We start from the raw sequence: 25,739 nt of genomic DNA on the forward strand, positions 1-25,739 counted from the left end.
CAAAGACTGAAACAACCACGATAGTAAGTAATCAAGAAGCTATTTCAGTGCTGTGCCTCTGCTTCTATTACATTAAATAATTCCATACACTCTTTCGGCAGGCAACATGTTAGTACTCTTTGTTCTGATTCTATGATACTGATTACAGAATTCAGATACAGGTATTTGGTAATACTAGTATACTCCAATCAACATAATCTGGATAATACGTAAATTCTTAGGCACACTGATGGCTTGCATCTTCAAGCAACAGGCTTTGACAGCATGCTTTACTGTCTGGCATAAAGCAGCTGCTCCCCAAATGGATGTTCTAGTAAATACCTCTGTGCCTTTACTTTAGGATCTTCCTTTGCTAAAGGTGATGTGGTGTCTTAGGCCAATTAATGTCTTTGGAAAAAAATACATACTCTAGTCCTTCCACAGCTGTGGTGGTGTTGCTGTCTTATCTCAGTTCCTCAGCCCATTCACCTCCCACAGAGGGCAGCCTTCGAACAATCTGTTCCAGTTTTGAATGATGCTGAAGCTACATAGATAGTGGTACAACAGCAGAAACAATGGCAGTAAGCCCTCTTGCTCTCCTTTTCTGACTCACTCACTGTTCCTGAGTACAAACCTGAGAGCATGCTCTGTTTTGTTTGACTGCATGTCAGGAAAGGTGTTGACAACAAGAAAATACTTCACACACTCTTTCTGATAGCAGCAGCATGTCTGATAGGAGATTTGGCCATTCTCAGAATCTACAAGCATGTTGTTGAACTTATGTATTTAGTATTTCTAAAGTGATAATGAGAACAGCATAACTTACTGTTTGTTCTTTCTATCTCTTTGCATTTCTTGTTTCTTCTGTTTTAGCACTGTAATAAACAAATAGCTATAGATCATCCAATGTACTTGACAAGAAACAGGACAGTCCCAATGCCAATAAAACTAGTCCCATTTAACACTTTCACTTTGTTACCTAGAATTGCTACTTCTGCATTTTATAAGCACCTCAGTGAAAAAGGATTTAACTTCAGAATTTATTGAACATTCATTTTGGTTGGTGTAAAATATAAGAGATTAGGTTTATAGCACAGTTTTTACATTATGGGACAATTCCTCCATATGGTTTTTACTTTGAGACCTGTACACTCTATCCCACCCCCAAAAAGAAGAAAGCATAAGTAGCAATAGGTTCTTCAGTTAAAGCCACAGAAAAACTGTAGGAGTTAGTTCCATGCTTCATGTATTAACTCTATAATTGTCTGAAACTTTATTTTTAGAGAACTTCGGGGGTTTTCCTTGCAAACACTCCCCCCCCCTTTTAATTTGTTCGCATGGCCTTGGTGTCAGCCTGATTTTAATAACTTAAGTTGGTGAAAGTTGTTAGCTGAGGGAGGCATAACAGAAGTTCACTGCAGAATAACATATACTAGATTATAGCAAGAGAACAAGCCAGTTTTTATGTGTATTTCAAGACAGCATAATAAAAAATGTTTGCTATTTTTCCTTTTTTACAGACTTCAATAATTACTTTACTGAGTGATTAAGTAACTTGTACCATATGCTCCATAAATAACAACTGAAACATTATGAAGAGAGTGACAATAATCTACTGTGATCAAGAAAAGATGCAACTACTTACAGACAGCATATAATTCATATACTGACAGAGTAGAGAGTATTTTCATGGATTGTTTTGGAGTTCAAAAGCAGAAAATTAACTATGATTTCCCTTTACATCAGAGTTAGTCTTCCACAAAAATTCATGTCAGGTTTTGCAGTGCTCTCCCTGGAAGCATTGTGTTAGGCTTTCTTTGGGTATCTCCCATGGTTCTCTATGCTGTAGTAAACAAAGATGCTCAGTAAATGTCTTTTCAATGAGTTAAGTGAGAACTTATTTGTTCATAGGGCACACAGGTGAGGGAGCGCTATCAGGATTCATGTGGTTTATCCTGCATCCCATACTATAAATTTCACAGATAATATGCTTGAATGAAAGTGAATTAATGAATCATGGATTACTCCTAGCCACACCTCACAAAGGTGCCTTTAATTAAAAAATGCTGCAGAAAAGGTGAACACTGGTGCTCAGCTATGATAAAAGTTATTCAGGAAGGATGTTACTATGAGTTAACAATCAAGTCAAGGAGGCAGGTAGCAGGTTATGTTTCCCTGGCTTCAAGAATAGAAAAATTGTTAAAGAAAAATATAGTAATGAAACAATGTACTCTGTTTTACCTGTACCTTTAATCAAAAGGTTAAGATGATATATGCAAATTACTTATATAACTATCAGAATAAATAATTTTTAACTTCAATATCTCTTACATTCAATTTGGAAAGCAAGAAAGGGAAGCTCAGAAAAACTAACCACGCTCTATAGCCTTTCCTAATGAAGTAAAAAAGATCCTGTAAAATGAGGTGAAATTACATGAGGCAGCCACAGGAGCCTAAAACAGGTTTTCTTATTCTCTCAAATCCTTTCCCTGGCTCTGCTCTAGCCTCTGTCCACCTGCCAGCTCTGACATTCATCAGGCTCTTGCTGAGTGGGATAATTTGTTAACCCAGACAAAAATTAACTCCCCAGGGCTAGTGAGTTGTTTCACAGAAAGGCCTAATAAGCATTACCACCAAAGCGAAATGGGTGCTGAAAGCAAACAGGTAGCAGAAGGAAAGGAGCTCAAGCTATATAGGACAAAAATAATTTATAACAATATATGTTACAGGCTTTAGCTTCTTGGAAAAAACATTTCTGGCATTTCAGGAGTGCAGAAAATCTTGGATTACTTTTGTGAAGGCAAACGACGAGCCAAGATTTACCATTTCAAAAGCGGACCCAGACTATTTTGTTTGTCCAGGATCAAAAATCAGTTTGATAGTATTGTGTGTGCTACGAACACAAATATAGCTGAGAAAAGAATTACAATGAAAGTACTGAGCAAATAATACAAAGAACATAGTAAATATCAAACCTGAAATGTAAAATGATAAGATTAAGACAGAACAAAGAGCAGTGGAAGCCTATATAGCTCTTGCACATGCCTGGCCCAGTTCAGTGGTAAAAGACATATTAGAGTTCAAACCAGTTTTAAGAAGATGCACAAAAAATGCCCCCAAACCAACAAAAAACCCCAAACAAACCACAACCCCCTCCCCAACCCACCAAAACCCACAAATCCCATGTTTTCATACCATGTTAGCATTTTAACAATACCTGGGGAAAGAAGCCATAAATATAGGAAATTTCCATAGTACATGGAGTCATTTAGATATTTAATAATTAGCAAAATCAACCATAAAGTTGAAAGCATGAAGTATCAACAGGTACTTTCCCACTGCCATTAACATTTTTAGGCTGTTTGTATCAACAATTGGCCAATACATACAAAGTTGCTCTTATTAGGTACCTGAACAGCCTGAGCTCAAAGGGAGAGGTGGGAGACAAGCTGTCTCCTCAAGAAGGTCCTGAAATGATGCAATTTTCACTATAGCTGATAGGGTAACATCAGCCTTTGAAGAAGCAGAGACAGATGCCTCATCCAATGGCTGGCCACTCAGAGACAGGTGACAGCATTCATCTACATCCAGTGTTCACTTACATCCAAGCAAGCGCACAAATCAGAAAACAGACTGAGGTAGAGAGAAATGCTGGAGACTGCCAAGTATTTGCATTTCTCTTTAGATGCACTGGTAACCTGATCAAAGTAGAACTTGTTGGCAATGGTAGGAAGATAATAAAGGGAACAATTCTGGCTCAAATGGACTGACATTGAAACCAGCATACCCTTTGTTTCCCCATGGGCATTTCCACTTGCAACTCAGATTTGCATTCCACAGCAATGCATCTCTTGTGAAGATCAGGAAAAAACCCTACTCCCTGTGTTGTGGGAGGCATAGCAAGAGAGAGCAGCACTTGCACAACTAAGCTAATTCTGCAGCCACAAGAACTCTCATGCTGCTTTAAGGAAGTTATTTTCCTAACATGTCTTAACACCAGGAGCTTGTACCAGAGCAAATATTGGAGAATATTGATGAGGATGCACAGTCTCATCTTATGGCACCAAATATAAAGTCTACCTTGACTACAGAGCATCATCACTGCTGATGCTTAATACTTAAAGATGCTCTACCTGCTTAACAGATGAAGGGGAAAGATCCCAGCCTCTTCCAGCTCCTGAATACATCAAGAAAAACCCTCAGAGGCCTCAGTTCATCCTAACCAAAGTGAAGAGCAATGATACCCTGCTTCTGGGCCTTTTAAGATATACTTTCAGGTTATGCTTTGAATATTGGTATCAAAAGCCTTGAAGGCAGAAGAGTAAGAGCTGTATGGTTTCTTGCTGGTCCAGCTTTTTTCCCTTCTTACCCATTTGTGGTTTAAAAGACCTGCAGCTGGAAAACTTCCAAGGTACTTACTCCTAAGTTAATGCAGGCACATTCTACAAAATATGGTATTAGAAAAAGTACTGGGGTGAGTTGCCAGAATGAGCCAAAGAAGTGATGACATAGCAGAAGACTCCGATGTTAGAAAAGTTTTACGCAAAAATAAGAAAAGCTACCTCATTAGGGAAAGTTTGATTATACAACACTGTTTACATCCAGCAACTGAGCAGACAAGAAATGGTGCTAAGTACACTTTGCATTGTATATGTCAGTTACTATATCCTAATAGGCACAAGGATATCTTTTACAGTAAGACTAGGAGATTCTCCTGATAATAGTTTTTCCAGTGCTCTCCCCCATTCAACATCAGCTGCAACAGTGCTTTGAAACTCCCAAGACACAGCACAAAATAAATGTTGTACTTTGCTGCTGATAGTATTTTCTCATAAACCATTACAGATTTACACGCTTACTACTAAGCACCACAAGTTATGAAAAAGGAATTAACAATTCACTGTCATTAACATTAAAAGACACCTTTCACCATCTTTAAGCTATTCAGTCCCAGCAACCAGGTCCATTCAGTGAAAAAGCTATTATTCTGTGCCTAATCACAGAGCAGACAAAGATTGCTCCTCAGCATGCAGATAAAAGGGATGGGCTATCATCTATAACTACATAATGTCTCTGACTGAAAGCAGTCATCCTGAGTTTTTTCATGCTTGATCACTTTCAGAAGAATCTTAACTGCCCAGGGAAGACCCTAGAGCAGCCTTCTTCAGTTAGTGTTTGTCTGCACTGGGTTGAGACCATGACTCTCCCTGCTTTCCAGGTACAGTAAATGAACACCTGCATAAAACTATCCTTTATCTGTCAGAAGCCAAGTATCTCTGGCCATTTCTTTTAAGACTATGCTTGAGCTAACACCACTGCTAATAGCACCAGTCCTACCTTTGATCCAAACCATTAGCTCCCCACACTAAAGCAAAGCTTTAAGTGGCTCTGAAGACTAAGGGAACTGAACCTAATAGCCATCCCAGCCAAGAATAAAAACATCTCTGCTTATGTTTTGTTCACCTTCATATATATATTTCTATATAGATGAGCAGAGGGTTTTGTCACTTATCAGCCCTCCCTCAATCTCACTCTCAGTTCCAGTTCTATTTCAGTGTGTGTACATAATTTTAAAGCACTCTTTAAGCAATTAACAAAACTGAAGTGGTATTATAGCTTGTAGAACAAGATGCTGTACTTTGTTTTAGCAAAAAATGACAGAACTTGTCTTTTTGGAGAGACCTATAACATGCATCCAGATAGCAAGTCAGAACAGGAAGGCAGTACAAATTATGAATCAACTCCTGGAGAAGTCCCTCTCAATTATAAGCAGAGATTAAAGAGACCTGCACCAATTATGGTATCCTGAAGTTACCTGGTGTGGATCCCATTCCATTTCTAGTAGCAGCTTACTATGTTGCTATTTACAGACACATGTATGAGCTCTAATGCATAGATTTTAGGTCCCTGGCTACAAAATATTTGACAGTTGAAAAATCTAACACCAGGCAGTCAAAATTATTCACTGCAGAGCTGGAATCAGCAGCCAATTTACGCTTTGCTGATGTGATGGAATCTTTTCTCCAAGGTACTCGGAAATCTTTATAAAGCTACAATTCAGACTAAACATTAGTCTTATTTGCATATAAAATACTATCTTTCATGATTCGCATTCCCCTGAAAATATCCCCAGCAGCTGGATAGGATATTCACTTTAGAACTTAGGAAGCTGATCCATCTGATCTTCACAAGTCTAACTTAGAAATATCACACAACAGTTTTACGTGCAAGCATCTTTTGTTATTTAACATTGTACATTTTGGTTTACTAGAGCATTGTCTGAAAATGCACAATACACTCAGGTCAATCTGATTTCATTTGACACAGAATTTCAGCCAGAAACCTACAGTAGCCTGGTTAAAGATATGAGAGTTTTAGGCCTGAAATAATGCTGATGATTTTGTAAAGATGATCACATTTAGATTCCATGCTTGTTTTGGTTCTGGTACATCTGCTTCAACAAAGACATCTATCTGTAAGCAGTTACAGTTAAGACTGTATAGATAATAGGGCATATATTTCAATACTCAGTGACAAATTGTTTTTAACAGTGATTTCTGTAACATGGCTACAAGAAAAAGTTTTAAGCAAGACTGATTATCATACCTCTCATAGTCTGGTTATTTTCCTATTTTAAAAGGGTTTTTTTTAATCCACACCCAGGAGTTAATTTTTTAATTTTCAGGTTCTTTGAACATTTTGCTCAGCTGTTCAACTAGTGCTACAAGTTCAGGGTTTCCCCCAAGTGATTCAATTTGTTTATAGGCTTCAGATTCAAGCTCTTTCAATGTATTCCGAGTGTACTCAAAGGAACCCACATTTTCAAGGTAATGTACACAGTATTTTTTTATATCTATGTTCTCTGTCCTTTGACGTAAAATGTTTTGCACCTGAGTACTTTCAGGTCTTGACCAAATCGCATGAATGGTTGGGAATGAGAACTTGCCCTCAGTTAAGTCTTCACAAAAACTCTTGTTTTCACTATATTCTTTGGAGTGCAAGTTGGCATAGTCATCTCTTATTTGGAAGAAGAGGCCAAGTGTGTTAAGAAGTGGCTTTAAGTCTTTTTTATAATTTGAGAACAGCTGCATGAGGCCTACAGCTAATCCAAAGAGACCACCTGTCTTTTGCAGTACCATAGCTTTATATTCAGCTTCTGTAGGACAGGTGTAAGTATCCCTCCAGTAAATATCCAAGCCTTGACCTTTATGGAGTTCCAGAAGTTGACGGGTAAAAACTTTAACAGCATCTGGATGATCAAGGGTTAAAACCTTCTCTAAGCCAAGGAAATACACATAATTAGCACAGTTGATTACAGATGGAATTCCATAGATACTGTGTGCCACTGGAAAGCCTCGTCGTAGCTTTGAGTTATCTTCAATATCATCCACAAGTAGGCTTGCATTGTGCAACATCTCTGTCACTTCAATGATAACCTATTACAAGAAGAAAAAAATTATTAACTCTCCCACTGTAATTTAACCTCCAGTTTTGCAAGACCTTATTTAAAATGGATAAGGCTTTAAAGAATTGTATTCTCTATCACTGAGGTTCCCCTTTAGACCACTTGCTTTTACCATTAATACAGATTTATGATTCTCTTAATCACCCAGCTTGCTCTAAGGCCTGGATCATGCGGTCTGCCTTGTGTGTACTGTTTTCAGATTCAAAGTGGACTTACTCCCTGAAGTGCTTCTACTTGCATGCTCCTCTTAATTGTTGCTACAGTTCTAAAATATGCCATTGTCTAGGAGTCATGCAGTAACTGTTATTAGAAACATGAATAGAGGAAAAAGTCACAACATTGTGTTGTTTTTCAAGTTCACATTCACTAACCTGAGGTCTCCCAAAGTCAGTTCTTAAGAGCGTCAGGTATTTAATACATTACACACATTTGTCATTAATGAGTTGTCATACCCAAACCCATTTGTCTTGTGGACCTTGTTTTGATAAGTGGAGAGAGTTCATCTTTCTTTCCCCACACTTTGTATAGTTATAAGAACATACTATTCTCTCTGAAAGATCATTTGGAAAATTCCTGGCAGAAAGGCAACAGCTACAACTTCTTTTGGGAAGCTTCCTGCACACTTGTTACTACTAGGTAGACCAATATCATACACCATCTGAAGTACACAAACTGTTCAGAACATCAAGCTTGTAGCTGACTACATTTGACTAAAACTGAACCTTAACAATTCCAAAGCAGGACAATTCCACAAGAATTAAAGAGTTTTAACACTATATACTGTTTTTATTGCACAGCTGTTATGCAAGGAACAGGTATATTCAGCACCTGCTTAAATGGAAATAAATTTATACAGTATGCAATTTTACATGCTTAAACTCACTGCAAAACACATCTGATTAAGATATGATTTTAAAGCTAATGAACCAATTACACTTGCTAGCTACAAACACTGCACTCAGTCAACGTTCATGAAAACAACTGCTTCTAAAAAAAATACTAAATTAAATAGTGGCAAGTACCTAGTATGGTCCTATTTGGTAGGTGCTGTAGGAAACAGTAAGAGGGACTTTGCTGCAAGCATTTTCTTGAGCAGCAAGCCACCTAGTGTTCAGTGACCACTGTCCCAAAGATTAAAATCCAAACCCCAGCTTTGTCCAAGATATGACTGCAAGAACGACTTAAGAAGAACTAATGACTCCTCTACCAGATAGAAGTGAGCCCTACTTTGACCTGTAAGGATATATTGTTGCCCGTTGACTTAAATCAGAAGATGGAGTACTTACTGAAAGCAACTTTGCATACCTATTTGTCTGAATATTCTCTTAGTCTCATTCTCAGTACTAACAGGAAAGTTCCCCTGTATTTTGTGAATTCCTTGGATAAGCCTAGCATTTCTCTTGCTAACCTATTTCATATCACTTTCAGTTTCATGAACTTATGCAGCTTCTAGACATTTAAGGTTTAATTGAAACAGTGCTTCATGACTCTGTGTGTTTGAATTAAGTTTTCTTGTGAACTTAAGGAAAGGCAGTGTCAAAAATGCTTCAAAGTTGAAAGTACAGAGCAAAAAAGTTCAGACAGCAGAAAAAGCTTATTTTAGAAGACATCAGGAAGTAGGTGAGGAAATGAAAAGGCTGCTCTTCATAATGAAAGCTGAAGAACCAGTACAGAGTGTTATACTTTCTTAGAACCCAAGCCTATCTAATCAGTAGCTGCTGCACTATCATTCCAACACATACATTTCTACCTCCTTACCTGCAATAGCTTTAAAATTTGCTTGGCCCTGTACTAGGCCATTTCAGTGCCTTGTTAGAAGAAAGTTCATCTGACAAACCCAGCGTTCTCTAATTCAACAAGCTGAAGTGTCTCAGTGCAGTGTCAGATGGGTACTAGAGATACAATAAGTGGGAAAAAAAAAAGAGACCACTTGGCTGGGAAAAAAGTGAAATGGTGGCAGCCAATAGCAAAATCAACTACCAAGGAAGAGTAGCCTCAGCTGTATCACCTAAATGAACTACATGTAGACAAATTATCTACAGTAGAAAAATGTCCTGTAATGAGTGCCAGAATTTAGATTTTTAATAGAAGAAATACAAATAGCTGGAGGGAATCAGGCTGCTAGACACCTGGGACATCTTAAGAAGATTATGAGATGTCAAAAAGATGACTAGAGGTGGTCCTCCAGACTTCAACAACCTTAAGTTATTAAAATTAGTACAAGTATGCACAAAAGCAGTAACAATTGTGTCAGGATGCAAATTAAAAGACAACAGGGTCTTGGGTTTGTATTCAAATGACCCAAAGAATAAAAATATTAAGTTCCATCACAAACAGCTTAAGTGGTAAAGGAAACATTAAAGCATCCATTTTCTTCATAAAGATAACCAAAACAAGCAGTCTAAGTTTTCCATAATGGTTACATGATTAGCAGTTTAAAAGTGACATGTAGAACTAGTAACTTCTGTTCAGAAGCACTGCAGCTTTAGTTTACCATAGAACATGAGAGAAGATGGACCTGTACTGTCACAGGTGCTCAGCAAAAGGGCAACAGCATAAGAAATCCCAGTTGGACAGAATGGAAGATTTTGTTATTACGGCAGGGGTTCAGCACAGGAAGACAGGCCCTGAGAGGCTGCAGAATCTACATCCTCAGACCTTCAAAACTCAGCAAGACCACCAGAAGCCTAAAGTAGCTATAGAGCAAGCCCTGCTTTAAGCAGGGGGCTATCCTAGATAACTTCCAGAGGCTTCTTCCACTTTGAATTCTGATCTATGATATTGGACTAAACCCATGCATACAAAATGTATTATATAGCAACCTGTATATCATTTGGATATGTAGCTGAGCTCAAAGGGTAAGATGTGTCTAGCTGGAAGCCAGAATAAGTCTGGCTAAAAAGTTACATAGACAGGTTGGAAAATAGAAAAGAAGAGTTACTAGATGATGAATGCAGCCTCTTCCTTCATTAAATTACTTAAAACCATTTTGCTCCTTGACAGCTATGAAGTGTCACTCTTAAGCCACCCTAAAGAAGACTCCTTCACGAACTCTAACAGGTACTTCTGCCAACAATTAATGAAATTAACTAGCTGGGTAAGTGTCAAAAACCATAATTAGTTATTTTAATTCCTTACATTGTCTTGGACACAGAGAATCTTTTGCACTCTCTATATGCAGTTTAGCAAAACTGTAGTCTAACCAAGAGGGTAATTTTTCATTTGACAATCCAGTGTTTAAATACACAGCCACACATCTTGCACAGATTCATCCAACAGAAAAGCAAAAGGGAAGGAGAATTCCTAACTTAATGCTTCTCATTAAACTCCCTAGAGTAGGGACTCTAGAGTGTATGATAAGCAGCCCACAGTTTTAGGCCCAGAACAATAAGTGGTTTATAAAATTGATTTAATTGCTGTCTTTGATATTCTTGTATCAAAATCAGAAGATTTTATTTTCAACCCCTATATCTGTGTAGTTAACAAAGTAACTGTCTAGCTTCTTTCATAAGTCATTGAAAACTCAGTGTTAATAACTGAGTTAAGTAGCTGCTTATCTACTTAAAAGGTTGAACACACTTGGAAAGAAGTAACTTTTCTACATAAGTCATGGAAGTAATTTCTTCAGTGTTACATCACAGTCAAAGCTTTGCACTAAAGTTGTTTTCCTAAAAGTTTACTTTAATATATTCAGAAATTAGTGCATTAAAGATTTCTGATCATTTATGCTACCCAAGAGAAGCATCTGTTACTGGTAGTCTTGGAAGAAAGATAACAGCCCTTTAAAAATAATTAGCCAGTACCTGTATTTTATCTTCTGGAACATTCAGCCAGTGATTAAAGGCCTGTGACAGTTTGGTTCTCACTTGCTTACCTACAATAAAAATATTACAGGCATTTATAAAAATCACATAAGGTTCATTATTAGCAACAACAGTTTGTCTTAACTATAGCTGATTTGAGACCAGTAAACTGATCAGTGTGATCACCAGAAAGTGGAAAATATATCACAGTGTGTAGCTTGTTTCCTCATTGTATAAACATCAATTATCAGCAGCTTCAGTTTTAAACATTTAACAGTAATATGCAAAGCACACATTTACAGATTACTGTATTTAGTTTTGGCAGTTTAATTAGTAAGTGGTCCTGAGTATGTTGGTAACCTGTACAGATCAGCTTACTACTTCTGAAAGTAAGCCCTAGTTTGCCAGGTGTGTAGATTTTGTGTATGTAACAGATTAAGAAGTTTCAATTATGATTCATTATTAGTTCAAGATACAGATATTTGTTGAATATTTACTTCTCTCCATTTTTAGGTCTCTCTTCTGTAGTACTGTTCACTTGCTACTGACAATTTGTAAAACAGGAAAGTGACATTTGATATACTTACTAAATAACTCTAAAAAATCTGAACAGAACATTCTGAACAGGATAGAACTTTCCAAGAATTCAGACATTTATCTTATACCCAAGAAGTCTACCTACAAATAATAGGATTTGTTCTGCTTTGGCTAAATCTAGTTTGGTGGAGCCAAGCAGTCACCGTTTCACAGAAAGGAAAGACAAGATCGAAAGTTCAAGTTTAGTGTTAAAACAAGCATTACTATTCAATGCAGACACACTTTACATGACAGAGTTAATTTTAATAGAAGTTAACCTATGTGCCTATAAATTATTGATGCCAGCTTTCTTTAATAAATTGCTAGGAGTCACGTACAAATATTTATTCAAGTGTCTACTGATGATCAATATGACATAAAGTCACCCCATACCCACACTGAGACAATGCTGCTCTGAACTTTGAGAAGCTCAGCTATGCATAAGATCTTTGAATTACTGCAAGATGGGTTTAGACAAACAGCTCTGCATATGTAGCTCACATCAACAAGGCCTTTGGAAAGAGTTTTAAATAAACTTCAAAGCAGTGCAACTTAGACAGTGGGTACCATATTACTCATCTCAAGATCTACCGAGACATAACTTAATGATTCTGCAATATTAGTCCTCATATTGATAACACCATCTTGCCCATAGCACTGAAGAAATTTCAACATTTGAATCTCTCCCTAAGGCTTCTCTATTGCTGTGTGACCAGCACATACAGAACAGAATAATAAAAATGGGTAGGTTCACTTGCAGTGATATACCCTGGAGAAACTGGACTGAGGATTTTTCCTTCTCTAAGTCACCAACAGGTAAGCAATAGCTTTGTGATTTGGGCTCTGTGGGAACGGTGATAACCTTCCTCCCTGGCTCAGAAGGCTTCAATTTTCGTCTCAGTTCTCAAAGATTTCCACTGCTTCCCATCACCACCATCTTTTGGTTTTCATTAGAAAAGACTAATGAAAAGATGCTCCCCCCCCAAGCTTTGTCCTTTGGCTCTGTCCTGTGATACAGGCACTGTTACCTGGACATACACTATCATTCATACACTATCATTGGCTTGTGTTCTCCATTTTTGTTTTCTATGGTCAGTTTTAAACACTAACACCTTTCTGCAGGAGGGAGAGATTATTTTGTCTCTCAAACAGCAGAGCAGATATTTTAAGCTCCCCATATCAGGTTTGCTCCCTTTCAGGAAAGTACATAGCTGGTTCTAAATTTTTTTTTTTTTAAATCTGTTTATTTAAATCAGTAATTCACTGACTTAGAAGTTCACTATTTTAACACAGGTAGCCAGAGCTCAAATTTAAATATAAAGTTAGAGTAGTGCCCAAGAGTTTAAAAGCCTCTTACATTAACTAAGCACCACCACTAATTCAAGTTAGACCTGCTTCTGACAACATCTCCTGCAGTTACTAAGGATGTGAAACACTTCAAACACTCAGCCTTCCCCCCCCTTCTTCCCCATATAGTTAGATCAGATTTTGGCCAGATTGGTTCCCTGATTCGACTCACTACACACTTGTAACCACCAGTCAAAATGCCCTGCATCAGAGGTTCAATATTTTACTTTAAAATAATTGCATGAGTTAACTGAAGAGAAAAGATTGCTCAAAAATATTGAGAATTACTGTTAAAAACATCTGCCAAACTGTATGGCTTGCCAGTTAAGTATTAACAAATATTTCAGTAACTCCATAAAGAAAACTACTCAGAGATAAATATCACATTAAGTAAGTGTACCTTATCTACAGCTGTTTCTTCACTTCTAAATTACATTCATATAGACAACACCTACTTTTTCACATTAGGCAGCTAATTCTGTTTTTCTGAATGTGTTTCCTAGAAAACATGCTTATGGAATGCTGAATGTTCAGCAACAAGTGTTATTTTATCACGAGGAACGTAACTACTAGCACACACTCTAAATGAATTATTAACACGCACAGCGGATTTAGGCACTTCAGTTCCTTAGTACAGACTGCATTTGAATTGTTAGACTTGTCTACCTTGACTAGCAGGGCTGTCTAGACACTGACTATTCAACAAAAAACTACTATCTGTATAGTGAAGCATTCATCTTTCCTTTTATAGGTGCAGATTTGCTTGTGTGAGCCCCTTTAAAGGAACATTATTGCTATATAAATGCTGTTTTATCTTGTTCTGAAGTCAATCATACCCAGTCTATGTGATATTACAGCAATTTTCTGTATGCGTGTTTTATGCCTACAGCCATGCTATGATGGCAAAAGACCAAAGCTCTCTAATACTGGTCTCAAAAGCCTATATGCAGAAGCCTCTATTCCTTGCCACAGCTCTCCTCTCCCCAAACTAGACAAGACAACAATCCGGGGACACTAGGACAAAATTAAAAGGAGTAGAACTTAAGACTGGCAGAATTATTCAGTGTCTTCACTGTCACATGTCACTGCTCTGTTAATTATTCTAAGCAGGTTATTGTAAAACTGAAGAATACAGAAGTCTAACTTCCAAAATTAGAAGCTCTACCTACTGTATAGAGCTATAAACATTGCTGCACCAAGGTTTTATCAAAGTTATGCTAAATGCTTTTGGTTTAATCTGCTTAAAACCCCAATATTAGTCAAATCAAAGAGCAACTATGGAAAGCTTTTCTCCTTAGTAATGTTGGGTGGAAAAGGTGAGAAAATATTCAAAACATAACAGATTCACTCTGATGAAATTCCTTCTACAGATAAGAATGTAACTCCCTTATCCTTGAAACAAAGATCGTTACATTAAAGATGTTGTACTGAGGACAATCCCTCCCACCTCTTCAGACAGATGAGATACTTCACTAAAAAAAAAAGAAAAAAAAACCTGAGCCTGACTTCCTCTCTCTATACACAATTGTCTTGTGACAGGGTACAGACCCCAAACCCACAGACCTCCAGCTCCGGACAGGTTCCTGATCAGTATTTCTTCACTCTTGCTGCATTAAAGTGACAACAAATTATGCCCTTAGGGCAGCACCCCACTTACAGTGAGGGTACATAGAAGGGCAAGAACAGCATGGGAAAGAGCAAAGGGACTATTAACCTAGCCCTCATTAGAGCCTCACTAAGCTAATTCAACTCATTACCCCAGCAGAAAACTGTCTGCTTTTTGCTAGGTTAGCTTTCTGCCAGCTTTATGTACTGAGTCAGCTTATGAAATGGATCTGCCAGAGTTAGTACAGGGTAAGCAGCAGATGCTGAGAGCCAGAGGAAGGGGGCATTGTCCTTCTGGAGGAAGCAAGCTACTATACTACCTCAGCTATATTGTATACTTTCATGTTTAGCTCTGTCCTCTGATGGATTAGGGCTAAATGGATAAATTCCCCAAGCAGACCTCCCCACACAGCTATAAGAAACACTACAGCCAGCAAAAGTGAACTGCAGGAAGACAAGCAAAGAGAGCAGGCATATACACTTTTAAACCTGGGTAGCCGCTCACGATGGATTAATGTCACTGTAGAATTGGCTGGCTTAAGTCCCCTGTTCCAAATTGGGTTAACTAGTCCAAGGTTGTGATCCTGATTTTTGCCTTGTTCCTTCTTCTCAGGATCCTGAATGCCACCATCCATGTCACTACAGCCAAGGTTGCCCCCAGTCTTCATGCCCTAACCAATTCTTCCTTGTTTCTAAGTGTGAAGTCCAGCATAATGCCTTCTTTCATCAGCTCCTTGATCACCTATGTTAGCAAGTGGTCACCAATGCATTCCAGAAACCTCCCAGATTGCCTCTGCCCTGCTGTGTTGCTTCTTCTACCAGATACTGAGGTAGCTGAAGTCTCATGAGTACCAGGGCCTGTAAATATGAGGCAGCTTCCAGTTGTCTGAAGGCCTCATCTACTTCTTCCTGCTCAGGTTGTCTGTAGCAAAGACCCACTATAGTGTCACCCCTATTGATCTGCCCTCTAATCTTAACCCATAAACTCTCAACAGGCTTATCTGACTGAAGGCAGAGCTCCATGCAGTTCAGCTGCTCTTTCACATAAAAGGCAACTCCCACTCCTTGCTATCCCAGACTGCCTTATCCCAGGCAGTCCACATGCACCCATGGCAGCACTCCAGCTGTGCAAGCTATCCCACATCAGATACCCCAATAAAACTGCAGCCCTGCAACTGCATGCAGACCTCAAACTCCTCCCATTTGTGCCCCACATTGTATGCATTTGTGCAGGGGCACTTCAGAGAGGCACCCAATCCTGCAGATTTCCCAGAAAAAGTGAGAGCTTCCCCCATCATGTTGTCCTGTTCATAATTCCTTGTTTGAGTGCATACACCTGGGATGGGCTGCCTTCAGCTCTGCTCTGTTGATTACAAGGTGTCTCTTGTCCTTTGTTTGCAAGTTTACCATCTCCTTACCTTCCTGTGTATAGGCATTCCCCTCTACTGTAATTTCTAGTTTAAGTCCTTTCTCACCAGGTTGCTCAGCCTGTTGGCAGAGACACTTTTGCCCTGACTTGGGTAGGAGGATGCTATCTCCTGGTAGTCCTTGATCTACAAAGGGAATGCCATGGTCATAAAACCCAAATCTCTATCAGTATCAGCTGTACAACTAACTAGTTGTTGACAGACAGGATCTCTCTGTTCCTCTTGATGGTAAGGGGAAGGGGGTTGAGCTTCATCAAGAAAAGCCACCTGGCTTCCTGTGCCCTTGGCCCTCATTCCAAAAGTCACAGTCATGCTTAATTAGCTCCAGGCATCCCTTTACTATAACCATTAGTGCTCAAGTGGAAGAGCTGCAGGGTTAAGTAGTCTGAGGGTGAAACACACCTTGGCAGTCCTTCCATAACATCCCTGATCAGAGCTACCCAGAAGCAGCAAAGCTCCCCAAAACAGAAGCTCAGATGGAGGCCTCTATCCCCTGCAGGAGTCAGTGTCCCCACTACTATCACTTACTGCCACCAGGTGCTGGTCTGATGCTTGGCTGTAGACAGAGCTTCCAGCCATGTCTTCTTTCAGTGCACTGAATCTATTTGGCAATTGCATATCTGCCTGAGGAACAGGAATCTTTCTCCTGGTGCCAGAAGCCATCAGCTCCCAGCCTTCACCACTGTGAGCATATCCATTTCCCAACTTGATATGCACAGACTGTTCCTGCCCCTCCTTCAATATACCTGGAGGTTTCAAGCTCTTCAACCTGCAGGGTCTTGCTCTTTTTGTTATTTCTGATGCTGTGCAGCCTGCTGACCCCCTTCCATGGCTCCTTTGCTTGGTGACACACATTTTCCACCACTCCACACCTTTTAGGGGCAGGGACATCACTTTCTTCTGGCCCAGTGGGTGCCCCCAGGCAGCCCTGCAGCTCAGAACCTGGAAAGCTGCAGCCTCCCTCAGGAACTTGGCTTAAGTTGAGGCCTCTGATGTGCCAAGTGTAGTTGTGCTCGTGGTAAGGTTCATGCCCTGTGGTGCTTAACTCCACCAAGCTGGTCAAGTTCAACAACCCAGCAGACAAAGCTGAAAAACAAAAGCCAGTCTTGATTGTTTAGCTTGCTGAACAAGCCCAGGAAAGACTGCAGCCAAGACCAGAGGGAAGTGAAAGGGAAGATGCACAGTCATGAATGGGATCAGAATCTGCCCCTTTCAATAGCAAGCTGTTGACCATACCAGTTTTACTGCAACTGAAACTCCATATACTCCTCAGTGCTGCAAAAACAGCTACTGCTGTTAACTCAGCCACTCAGAGATAAAAGATTCATCATATGTGTGAATCAGGCCATTTTTGAGACAAACCACATTGGAATTTGTAAAAGTTAATCCTGTTTATTGCACCGTGTTTATGAGACTAAAGGACAGAATACTAGACTCAAGTACAACATCACTATAAGCTAGTATGGCAATGTTCTACTGCAACGAGTTTTTACAAGAAAAGTTACTGTTTCAGAATGTATGTTCTCCCAAGTACTAAATTCTGCTAGTGAAGCAATACACATTAATTACCATACTAGCAGTTAAAATGGCAACATAGTAAAAAAGCCTTAAGTCCAGTAGCTTCTCTATCCTAGTGGTGTTGAAGTCAAAGAAATAGACAAGCTTAGTTTAAGTATCATCCCCAAACTGTTACCGTTAAAAGTCCTATTTCATTAATGGGAAGCAGAGTAATCAGTTTCTTGTATTGAGGGATTAATCCTTAAGAGATATAAGAATCTGTGTTTTTACACTACAGACAACATTATCAGGGACCTTCCCCCCCCCCCCCCAACCAACCTTAATACTGTTACACAGTCCCTTTTTAGGTAAACAAAGTTTGATATGTATCTAAATTCATTCTCATCATAGGTTAGGAAACCATTTGGAGAGTTTGTTTCTTAACTAGTCTTAAAAGATAAGCAACTGGACTATTGCAGGGCCATAAGTGTACACACTTGACACTCAGCCAAGCTTTCTGCAAAAGCCCCTCAGAGCTCAAGCTGATCCAACACAGAAACAGCTCCTTGTCCCCCACCCATGTGCCAGCTCACTAACAAGATGAGAGAAGATTAACCAGGCAAGTTTTTAACAGGTTAGGTGATTGATACTACCTAATCATTCGGTCTACAAGCTGAGAACTGGCACAAGTTAAGAAGCTGGAGAATACTGCCAGAAGCATAAAGAAGATGGGATGAAACTGCCTCTTTCAGCAAGAGCTTGCTAGATTAGCTCAGGCATCTCATTTGGGCTCCACCCTAATTATGAACAGCTAGCATGTGCCCAATTTTTCCCCCTCATCAAGCATTGGTGCTCATGCTGATTCTGAGGTTCACACAAGTAACCAGCTCCTACTGATCTGTACTTGGCATAGCTGACTTTGGGCAAAGCCAGTATTTCAAAAACAGGAAACATCCAGCTATACGATTGTGAAGCCTCACTGCTTCACCTGAGTGAAGCCTTCCACAGGTACACCACTTTTACCTGCCTAGTTTAAGAGAAGTCTTCCCTTTTGAATCACATCACCATTTCTGCATAAAGAGAAGCATATCTTGTCTCTCACCTTCTCCAAAATGTAAACTAAATTAAGAAGAGATCAACATGTTAAAGTGGACAATCAGATTTATGACACTTTAGCAGTATAGGATATAAAATGCTTGCACTGTCAGTAAGTATAACATTATATAAGCCATCAGTATAGAGTGATCAGGGTTGAACTCACAAAGTATAGTAATTTAACCACAGGAGTCAAGGTGAAAAGGTTAAGTGTATATTCTAGATCCATCATTTAAAGCAAAAGCTAACTGAATAGCTATTAGTCAAGCACTTCTGCCTATGGAAGCTCTTTTTGGCACTTTTTGCCTGTTGTATGTTTTCTTCTAGGAAGCTGAGGGTTTTTTTTGCTGGTACCTACAATAGCTTAAAAATATTTAGCAGTTAAAAATGCAGAGGTGTTACAATATACCTTGGTTATATGAGATAATCTAACCAAACAAAAAGTACACTTAAAGGTGGTGTTGGAGGAAAGTAAATTTCTTCAGGACTAGCTCTCAGAAAGCTCTCTGGAATGTCATAGACTCACTCTCAAGGTAGTTCTCTATCAAAACCACCACCCAGTTCAACATACCCAAATGGAATATACTGTAAGGAAATAGAAAATAAGCTTTCTGGCATTGAAAAGGTACGTTACTGAAATTCTTTTCTTATTTTTCAACTCAAGTAGTGCTAACTGCCAAGTCAAATGAAATCACTAACATAGACAAGACAATCCTGGATATTTATAGAGATAAATAATGAAGTTACACACAAGTGTAATGAATTAGGACCCACCCTGCTGATATACAGGTCTTGTTGCAGATGTGCAAAAGCCACTTAGTACTGTGCCTGTGATTCATTATGCTACTTGTCTAGACAGAAGGTCTCCTACCCCAGTCAGATAAAATTTTGGTCAGAATTATTTTCCATATTTTATATCTTCCTTAACTATACCAGTATGCAGGATAAGCTGGACAGAAGGCAATCATGCAATAGCCCCAATGACAAAGTAGTTCCACCACTATTTTTTACAAAGATGGTCACTCTGATGGCTTGTATGGTCTTTCTTATACTTTAGGTGTACAAGTAAAATCCACAGCAATCTGACTGTTTAGTCTGAGAGGCATATCCATACAGTAGTTCTCTATCAAACTGCCTCCTGAATTCTACTAAAAGAGGTACTGTTCAAGACTGAAAACTTCACCTGAATGTGTTGCTAGTGACCTGATACCACACAAGGCCTGGTTCATCCCCTGGCAAGTGAAGCAATCCAGGGACAGACAAAACTGGCCATAAGAACGCCTGGCTCTACACATACCAGGGAGAAGAAACTACACAAAAGAAACAGGCTATTTAAAAAAAAAACCAAAAACCAAAACCACACAACCCATTCAATCCTGTACAGCAAGCAGATAAAGAACAAAACATTGTCAGCCCTGAGTTCAAGAATGGGATCAAGTCTTCAGTACTTGCCTTTACCAGTTTTAAAAAGTAGCAAGTCAGCTACTCTGAATGGAGAACAGAGTAACTGAAATACTACTTACACTGCAACACAAACAGACTAAAGAGCTATTGCACCAATCTCACCAAAAAGAGTGGTTCTACAAGAAGAAAAGAACAAATATTGAAGAGTGTTACTTTTAATTACTCTTAAATCTACAAATCGAGAACGGACAAACTTCTTGGCTTATACTTCCTGAGACAAAAGTTGCCATAAAAACAATTTTGATATTTAAAAACAACACAGTACAAAGAAACTTGCCTGGTAGTTGAAGTAAATACTGGTATGGCTCTAGGATTCTTTTAGATGTTTCATCCATCCCATCCATTTCTTTATTTCCTAAGAGGTAGTTCACTGTTAAAGAAAGTGTTATTAACTACTTAGACGGAAAAAATTAGGGAAGTAAAAAATAGATGCATACAATTAAAAGTCAGCTGACTGAGGTTAGGTGCAAATATTCCAGTTTTCAACATGACACCTTCAGTTAATACTACCTTTACTACATAAAAAACTTTTCCAGATGTCATTTAGAAAAGAAACAAGCATATGTACTAAATACAGGGTTTTTTTTTAATTATTCATGAATAGTTCAAACCAACTCCTAGACTTTGTTTGCTCTTTTATATGTATTAGAGGGCTTAGATGATAAAGTATTTAAAACATTAGCATTCACAACAACGAAGCTTCACTGTAAGTCTTTAGAGAAGACACTCGGCACATACAAAACCTCATATGACTAACCTGATTAGACCTCCCTAAATGCTTTCCCCATACAAAAGTGGAGATGCCTAAGAGCATAAAACATACCTCATACCAAGGCAATCTAAACAAGGTGAACACTGGCTTCAGCCTTCTGATAGAATTCTTCAGTCCTGTTTTAGAAGGCAGAACAGGAATATACCATTTTCTTACCTCTGTTTAAGCATACAGATGTCTTTACATACTTTCCCATATACTATATACATCATAGACTCTCATGATAAATCTTTTAGGATCCATTCCCTACACAGCTCAAAAATTTTCTATTGATTATGTTTCAGTTCACATACCTTTGGTCATCTATATCTGCATTTTTTTTCATACTGTTTTCTATCATAGATATTCTGTCCTTTCACCTCTAGCCTTACTTGCTGCACTGCAGATGCAGCAGCTCAAAACAATTCTTCTAATGTCATTTTAAGACAGGAACTGCAGCAGTAGCATAAAGTCTCATGCTACTTCAGCATCATTTCTTAGCTACTTAGCTAGCATCCTGGAAAGGATGTATTTTTTGCCCCTGGAGCAACTGAATAGTTACATAAATTATCCACAAAAATAACTATTTTAAAGTGATATTTATAAGTATGGACTGATGCATTTTTAATGTAGCAACATTAAGAGGAGTGGTTAACTTGAATGGAATAAACTATGTTCCACACTTGCTTAAGATGATCCAGCAATACTTTCCCATCAAAAGCTCAGAAGATCAGCATTAAGATCACTGCTTCCTCTTATGCTTCGTGGACAAACTGGTATTCCTCAACATTCACGACCTTTCCCTTTCAGTATAGCTCAATCAGTTCCTGTCTACTCCCATTCCCACCCTCCACACCCATAAGCATTTGCAGCAGTCCAAACATGGGAACTGATCCACATTAATAATTATTGTCCAAGCTTAGGTTTGGATCCATTCCTTTACTTGCTTAACTGCATATGTTAATCAAACATATCAGCACTTCAGGGGCAAGAAAGGCTATTTAAGCAAACACAGTTGCCAACAAAATGATCCTAAGACTGCACCTTTTGAGAAAGCTTTACATAGTTTCTTAGCTGTAATGCCACAATAAGCAGTACAGCCTTTCCATCCTATCCCATGGTATGCCAGCACAACTAGCAGTCAGGCCGCATGGTAATCTAAATCAGATTTTACACCCTTGACTATTTTATTTCAGCTTGTTGGTATAACTGAAGGGATAGGAACTGCTTTTAAACACCACACCTGATTTAAGCACTGCCACTGAGAGTCAGCTGTCAAACTGTACCCTTACATATCAAGGGTAAGTCTCAAAGGACTTCAGTGAGGAAGTGAAATCAAAGATTATCACAATCCATCCCCAGATGTTTTAAGCAGAAAGAAGCTGGTAGAGATGGATATAAGGACACACTATCAACTTAACAACTCTCCTGTGACTATTATTTGTCAAAAAGCCACACAGATGGTTTGGAATTGAAAGTGCCTAGCTATGCAACAGAGCTGGGAAGAGATGTTAGGGTTGGAATTGCTTCTCTGTAAAAGTTTCTGCTTAAAAGTAAATATTAAAGTTTTCCCTCTCTCCTCAGGGAATTCAGAGGTTTCTTGCCTGTCTGTAGGACATCAAGACAATATTGAAAATCCCCAATTAACTTGAAATTCACTAGTATTGCTCAGCAACAAACTAATTTTTTTGCCTCTGTTGGCACAAAATTAGTAGGAGTCCACCTGAAACGCTGCTTATCAGCAGAAAATTAGTCAGGCACTCCTCCCACCAGTGCCAAGATTTTTTTTTTTTAATTAAAATGGAGGCAAAAAAGCTCTAACAGAATGGATGGTAACTTAGCTTAAATCACTACAGTTAAACTTTTCTAGAATGCTATGCTACTTTTAAATGAAGTGATAGGTGACCTCTGCTAAGGAAAAGAGAAACAGTCTGATTATTCATCAGCCAGCTACATGTCTAACACACCCACCAAAACAAGAACAGTGAGCAGAACCTCCCCCAAACTTACACAAAGAAAGGGACACTTGATTAAGAAATATGTAAATGAAGTTCCTTATAAAGGCCTGTAAGCAAAAATACCACGAGACTTGTAATCTTATTGCTTTTTGCACAAGTTATCACATTTGACACACTTGGAAAATGCTTGATATTAAGGGTTTCCTGCCTAGGTGACTGACGAATTTACTACGGAAGTTACACTGTTGCAGAAAGTCTTCTCAGCAAGGACACTTAGAGACAAGATCTCAGTCAGCACTTCCTAATAATAAGTAAAATTGCCAGGAGTTAAGCAATAAATGAAATGGAATGCAAAGCCTTTTGTTAGTAAGTGCAAGGATTGACTACATGTACACTTATTCAAAGGATTAAAGCAGTTAAGGCCATTTTGGCTTTAAAACCAGTTTCCTTTTAAACCAGTACACAGCCTTGCTGCATTTCAATTCATGCATGACTAAGTTTTTTCAGTTATTTTTCAGTATCCCCACGTAAGCATACAGAATAGCCATTATTGGCACAGGCCGTGCAATCACAACAGAGATCCCACGGAACTGTCTTTTGGACTGCAACAAACCTTCTCTCTAACAATCTCTTTGAAAACACAAAAGACACTAGAATAAGGTGGTGACATGGGCTTCCATAAGTTGGAACTACTCTAATACTATACTTGAAGCTGTGAGCTGTGTCTAGGACCTTCCTAGAATGGATGAAAGTCATATTAATTCTAGGTTACACATCAAGAAAAATCTTCATTTTGGAACTTCATAAAACAGCTTCTAACCCCATCCCTTCCATCCCATTCTGCAGAATATTCTCCCCTCCTCCAAATTAGGGGAATAGGATCACCGAAATGGTCCAGGTTAAATATACAGATGGTATTTTAAAAAGCATCATCATCATCTCAGTGACTCCAATCACAGTACAGTTACACGGAAAATAAAAGAGAATCACCAAAGGAAGAGAGCTGTAGTGCAACAGGAACCATCCAGAAAGTTCTTAAATCGGCTCTATCACAGCACTTAGTGCACCAGTTTCACTGTAATCAGTGAAAAAAAAAAGCCCCAAATAGGAGGTTGTAGGAGTGAGAAGGTCTGATTCAGAAGGAATACACAGAAACTGTTGTGAATGTGTATTGTTTCAAAGAGGCTGTCAAGGCTCTTAATCCAAATGTAATTTGGACAGGATGCTTGTCACCCTAGTCCACATTCTCATTCTAATTAGCAGAGTCCTCTTTACAACCCCTCCAAGGCTGATTCCGAACAAAACCTGGTATTCAACTTAAGGATAGGCAACTTCCCACAGGTGGAAGGATAACCATACACTTTCCCTGAAGATGCAGCTAAGTAAAGAAGCAGCCTTCCATAGCTGCAATTTCAACACTAATGTCAGAACAGCAAGAACATACTGTTGCTGGAATTGTGCTTCGATTTTAATAGGATTTCCAGAAATAATTGAGCATGAAGGCTACAGAAGCCAGACAACAATACCCGGGCTGTCAAAGCCCTCGCACTGCGCCGTGACAGCACGCAGGCAGGAAGGGGTTTTAAGCTGCAGGCTGACCCGAAGACAGAAAACGAGGGGGCAGAAACCGTGACTACTTCCGAATGGCTTCTCAGACCAAACCCCACATTTCACAAAGAACACGAAGCTGCTACCCTGCTTGCAGATGCCTAACCCCCGCCCAAAACATCCCGGTCACACCGTGGAAAGAGGGTTCATTTTTCGGAGTTCAACGTAAGAGATGCGAACGCGACGGAGGCGGCAGAGCCTCTCTAGCTGCACACACGACCCAAAGCCCAGCAGCCCAGCCTCGCCAGCGCCATTTTAGATAAAGCGAGACCGAGAGCCGAGGGCTCCTCGCTCCCCCTACCCGCCGTCCACCCCCATTTTCTCATCTGCGCTGCCGGCAGCCGGGCTCAGCCGCCGCCGAGGGAAGCGCCGCCCGCCGCCAGCCCGGCGCAGCCCCGGCCCCCGAGCGCTCAGTCAGTCAGTCAGTCAGCCCGCCCCGGCGACAGCGCCGCTGCCCGCCGGCGCCACCCAGCACGAACGGCGGCCGCCGGCTCCGGCCCCCCCCCCTTCCCCTCAGCCCCTTCCCGGCCCCCTTCCAGGCAGCCCGCCAGGCCCCTCCTGGGCGGGGCGGCCGCGGCACCGGCTTCGCCCCCGCTCCCCTCCTCCAACCCCCGCCGCCGGGCTCGCCCTCGCCGCCCGACCCCGCGCAGAGGGGAAGGACCGGCTCCTCTCAGGAGCGCGCCCCCCCCTCCCCTGCCCGGAGCCCGCGCCGGGCGGCGACAGCGCCTCCCGCCAGCAACGGCCGGCTAACGGGCAGGCGGCGCGGGGCAGCCCCGCGCACCCTTGCCTCAGCCCCGGGCAGCCACCGCTCACCTCGCCGCCGCCTCCTCCGCCAGCCGGAGCCGCGCCCCGCTCCCCCGAGCAGCCTCCGCTCCAGGAGTGGCGGCAGCGCTCGGCGGGAGGAGCGCCGCCCCCTTCCGCTCCGCCGGGCGCCACCTTCCCCTCTTGGGGGAAAATGCGCCACCAGCGCCCCACCGCGCAGGCGCCGGCCTTGCCCCCTCGGCTCATTAGCAGTCGGCGAGGGCCCCGTCCCCTCGCGGCGGCCGCGCGCGGTGCACCCTGGGAAGTGTAGTCCGCTCGCCGCGCCGCGCCGCTCTTCGGGCCGGTACGAGCGACGACCGAGAACAACGTTACCCGCGAGCACCCTCGGCGCCGAGTCTCAGT

At 40.4% G+C, this 25,739-nt stretch overlaps 1 protein-coding gene across 5 annotated transcripts; it reads right to left on the minus strand.

Annotated features, from left to right (window-relative positions):
• Window positions 1-1,000: 1,000 nt before the first annotated feature.
• On the minus strand, window positions 1,001-25,535 carry GGPS1 (geranylgeranyl diphosphate synthase 1). Of its 5 annotated transcripts, none has more exons than XM_069800718.1 (4): window positions 25,389-25,504; window positions 20,536-20,628; window positions 11,248-11,318; window positions 1,001-7,415 (listed from the first exon to the last, which is right to left on the minus strand). In XM_069800718.1, the coding sequence occupies exons 2-4, from the start codon at window positions 20,600-20,602 to the stop codon at window positions 6,654-6,656; spliced, it is 900 nt and encodes a 299-aa protein (XP_069656819.1). In that variant the 5' UTR covers window positions 20,603-20,628; window positions 25,389-25,504; the 3' UTR covers window positions 1,001-6,653. The 5 variants fall into 5 exon arrangements, with proteins under 5 accessions (XP_069656819.1, XP_009917206.1, XP_069656818.1 ...); XM_009918904.2 differs by lacking the exon at window positions 25,389-25,504 and adding an exon at window positions 21,082-21,146; XM_069800717.1 differs by lacking the exon at window positions 25,389-25,504 and adding an exon at window positions 16,949-17,288.
• Window positions 25,536-25,739: the final 204 nt, after the last annotated feature.

The sequence above is a fragment of the Haliaeetus albicilla genome, chromosome 13, assembly GCF_947461875.1.
Source record: "Haliaeetus albicilla chromosome 13, bHalAlb1.1, whole genome shotgun sequence".
In the NCBI taxonomy this organism is placed as follows: Eukaryota; Metazoa; Chordata; class Aves; order Accipitriformes; family Accipitridae; genus Haliaeetus; species Haliaeetus albicilla.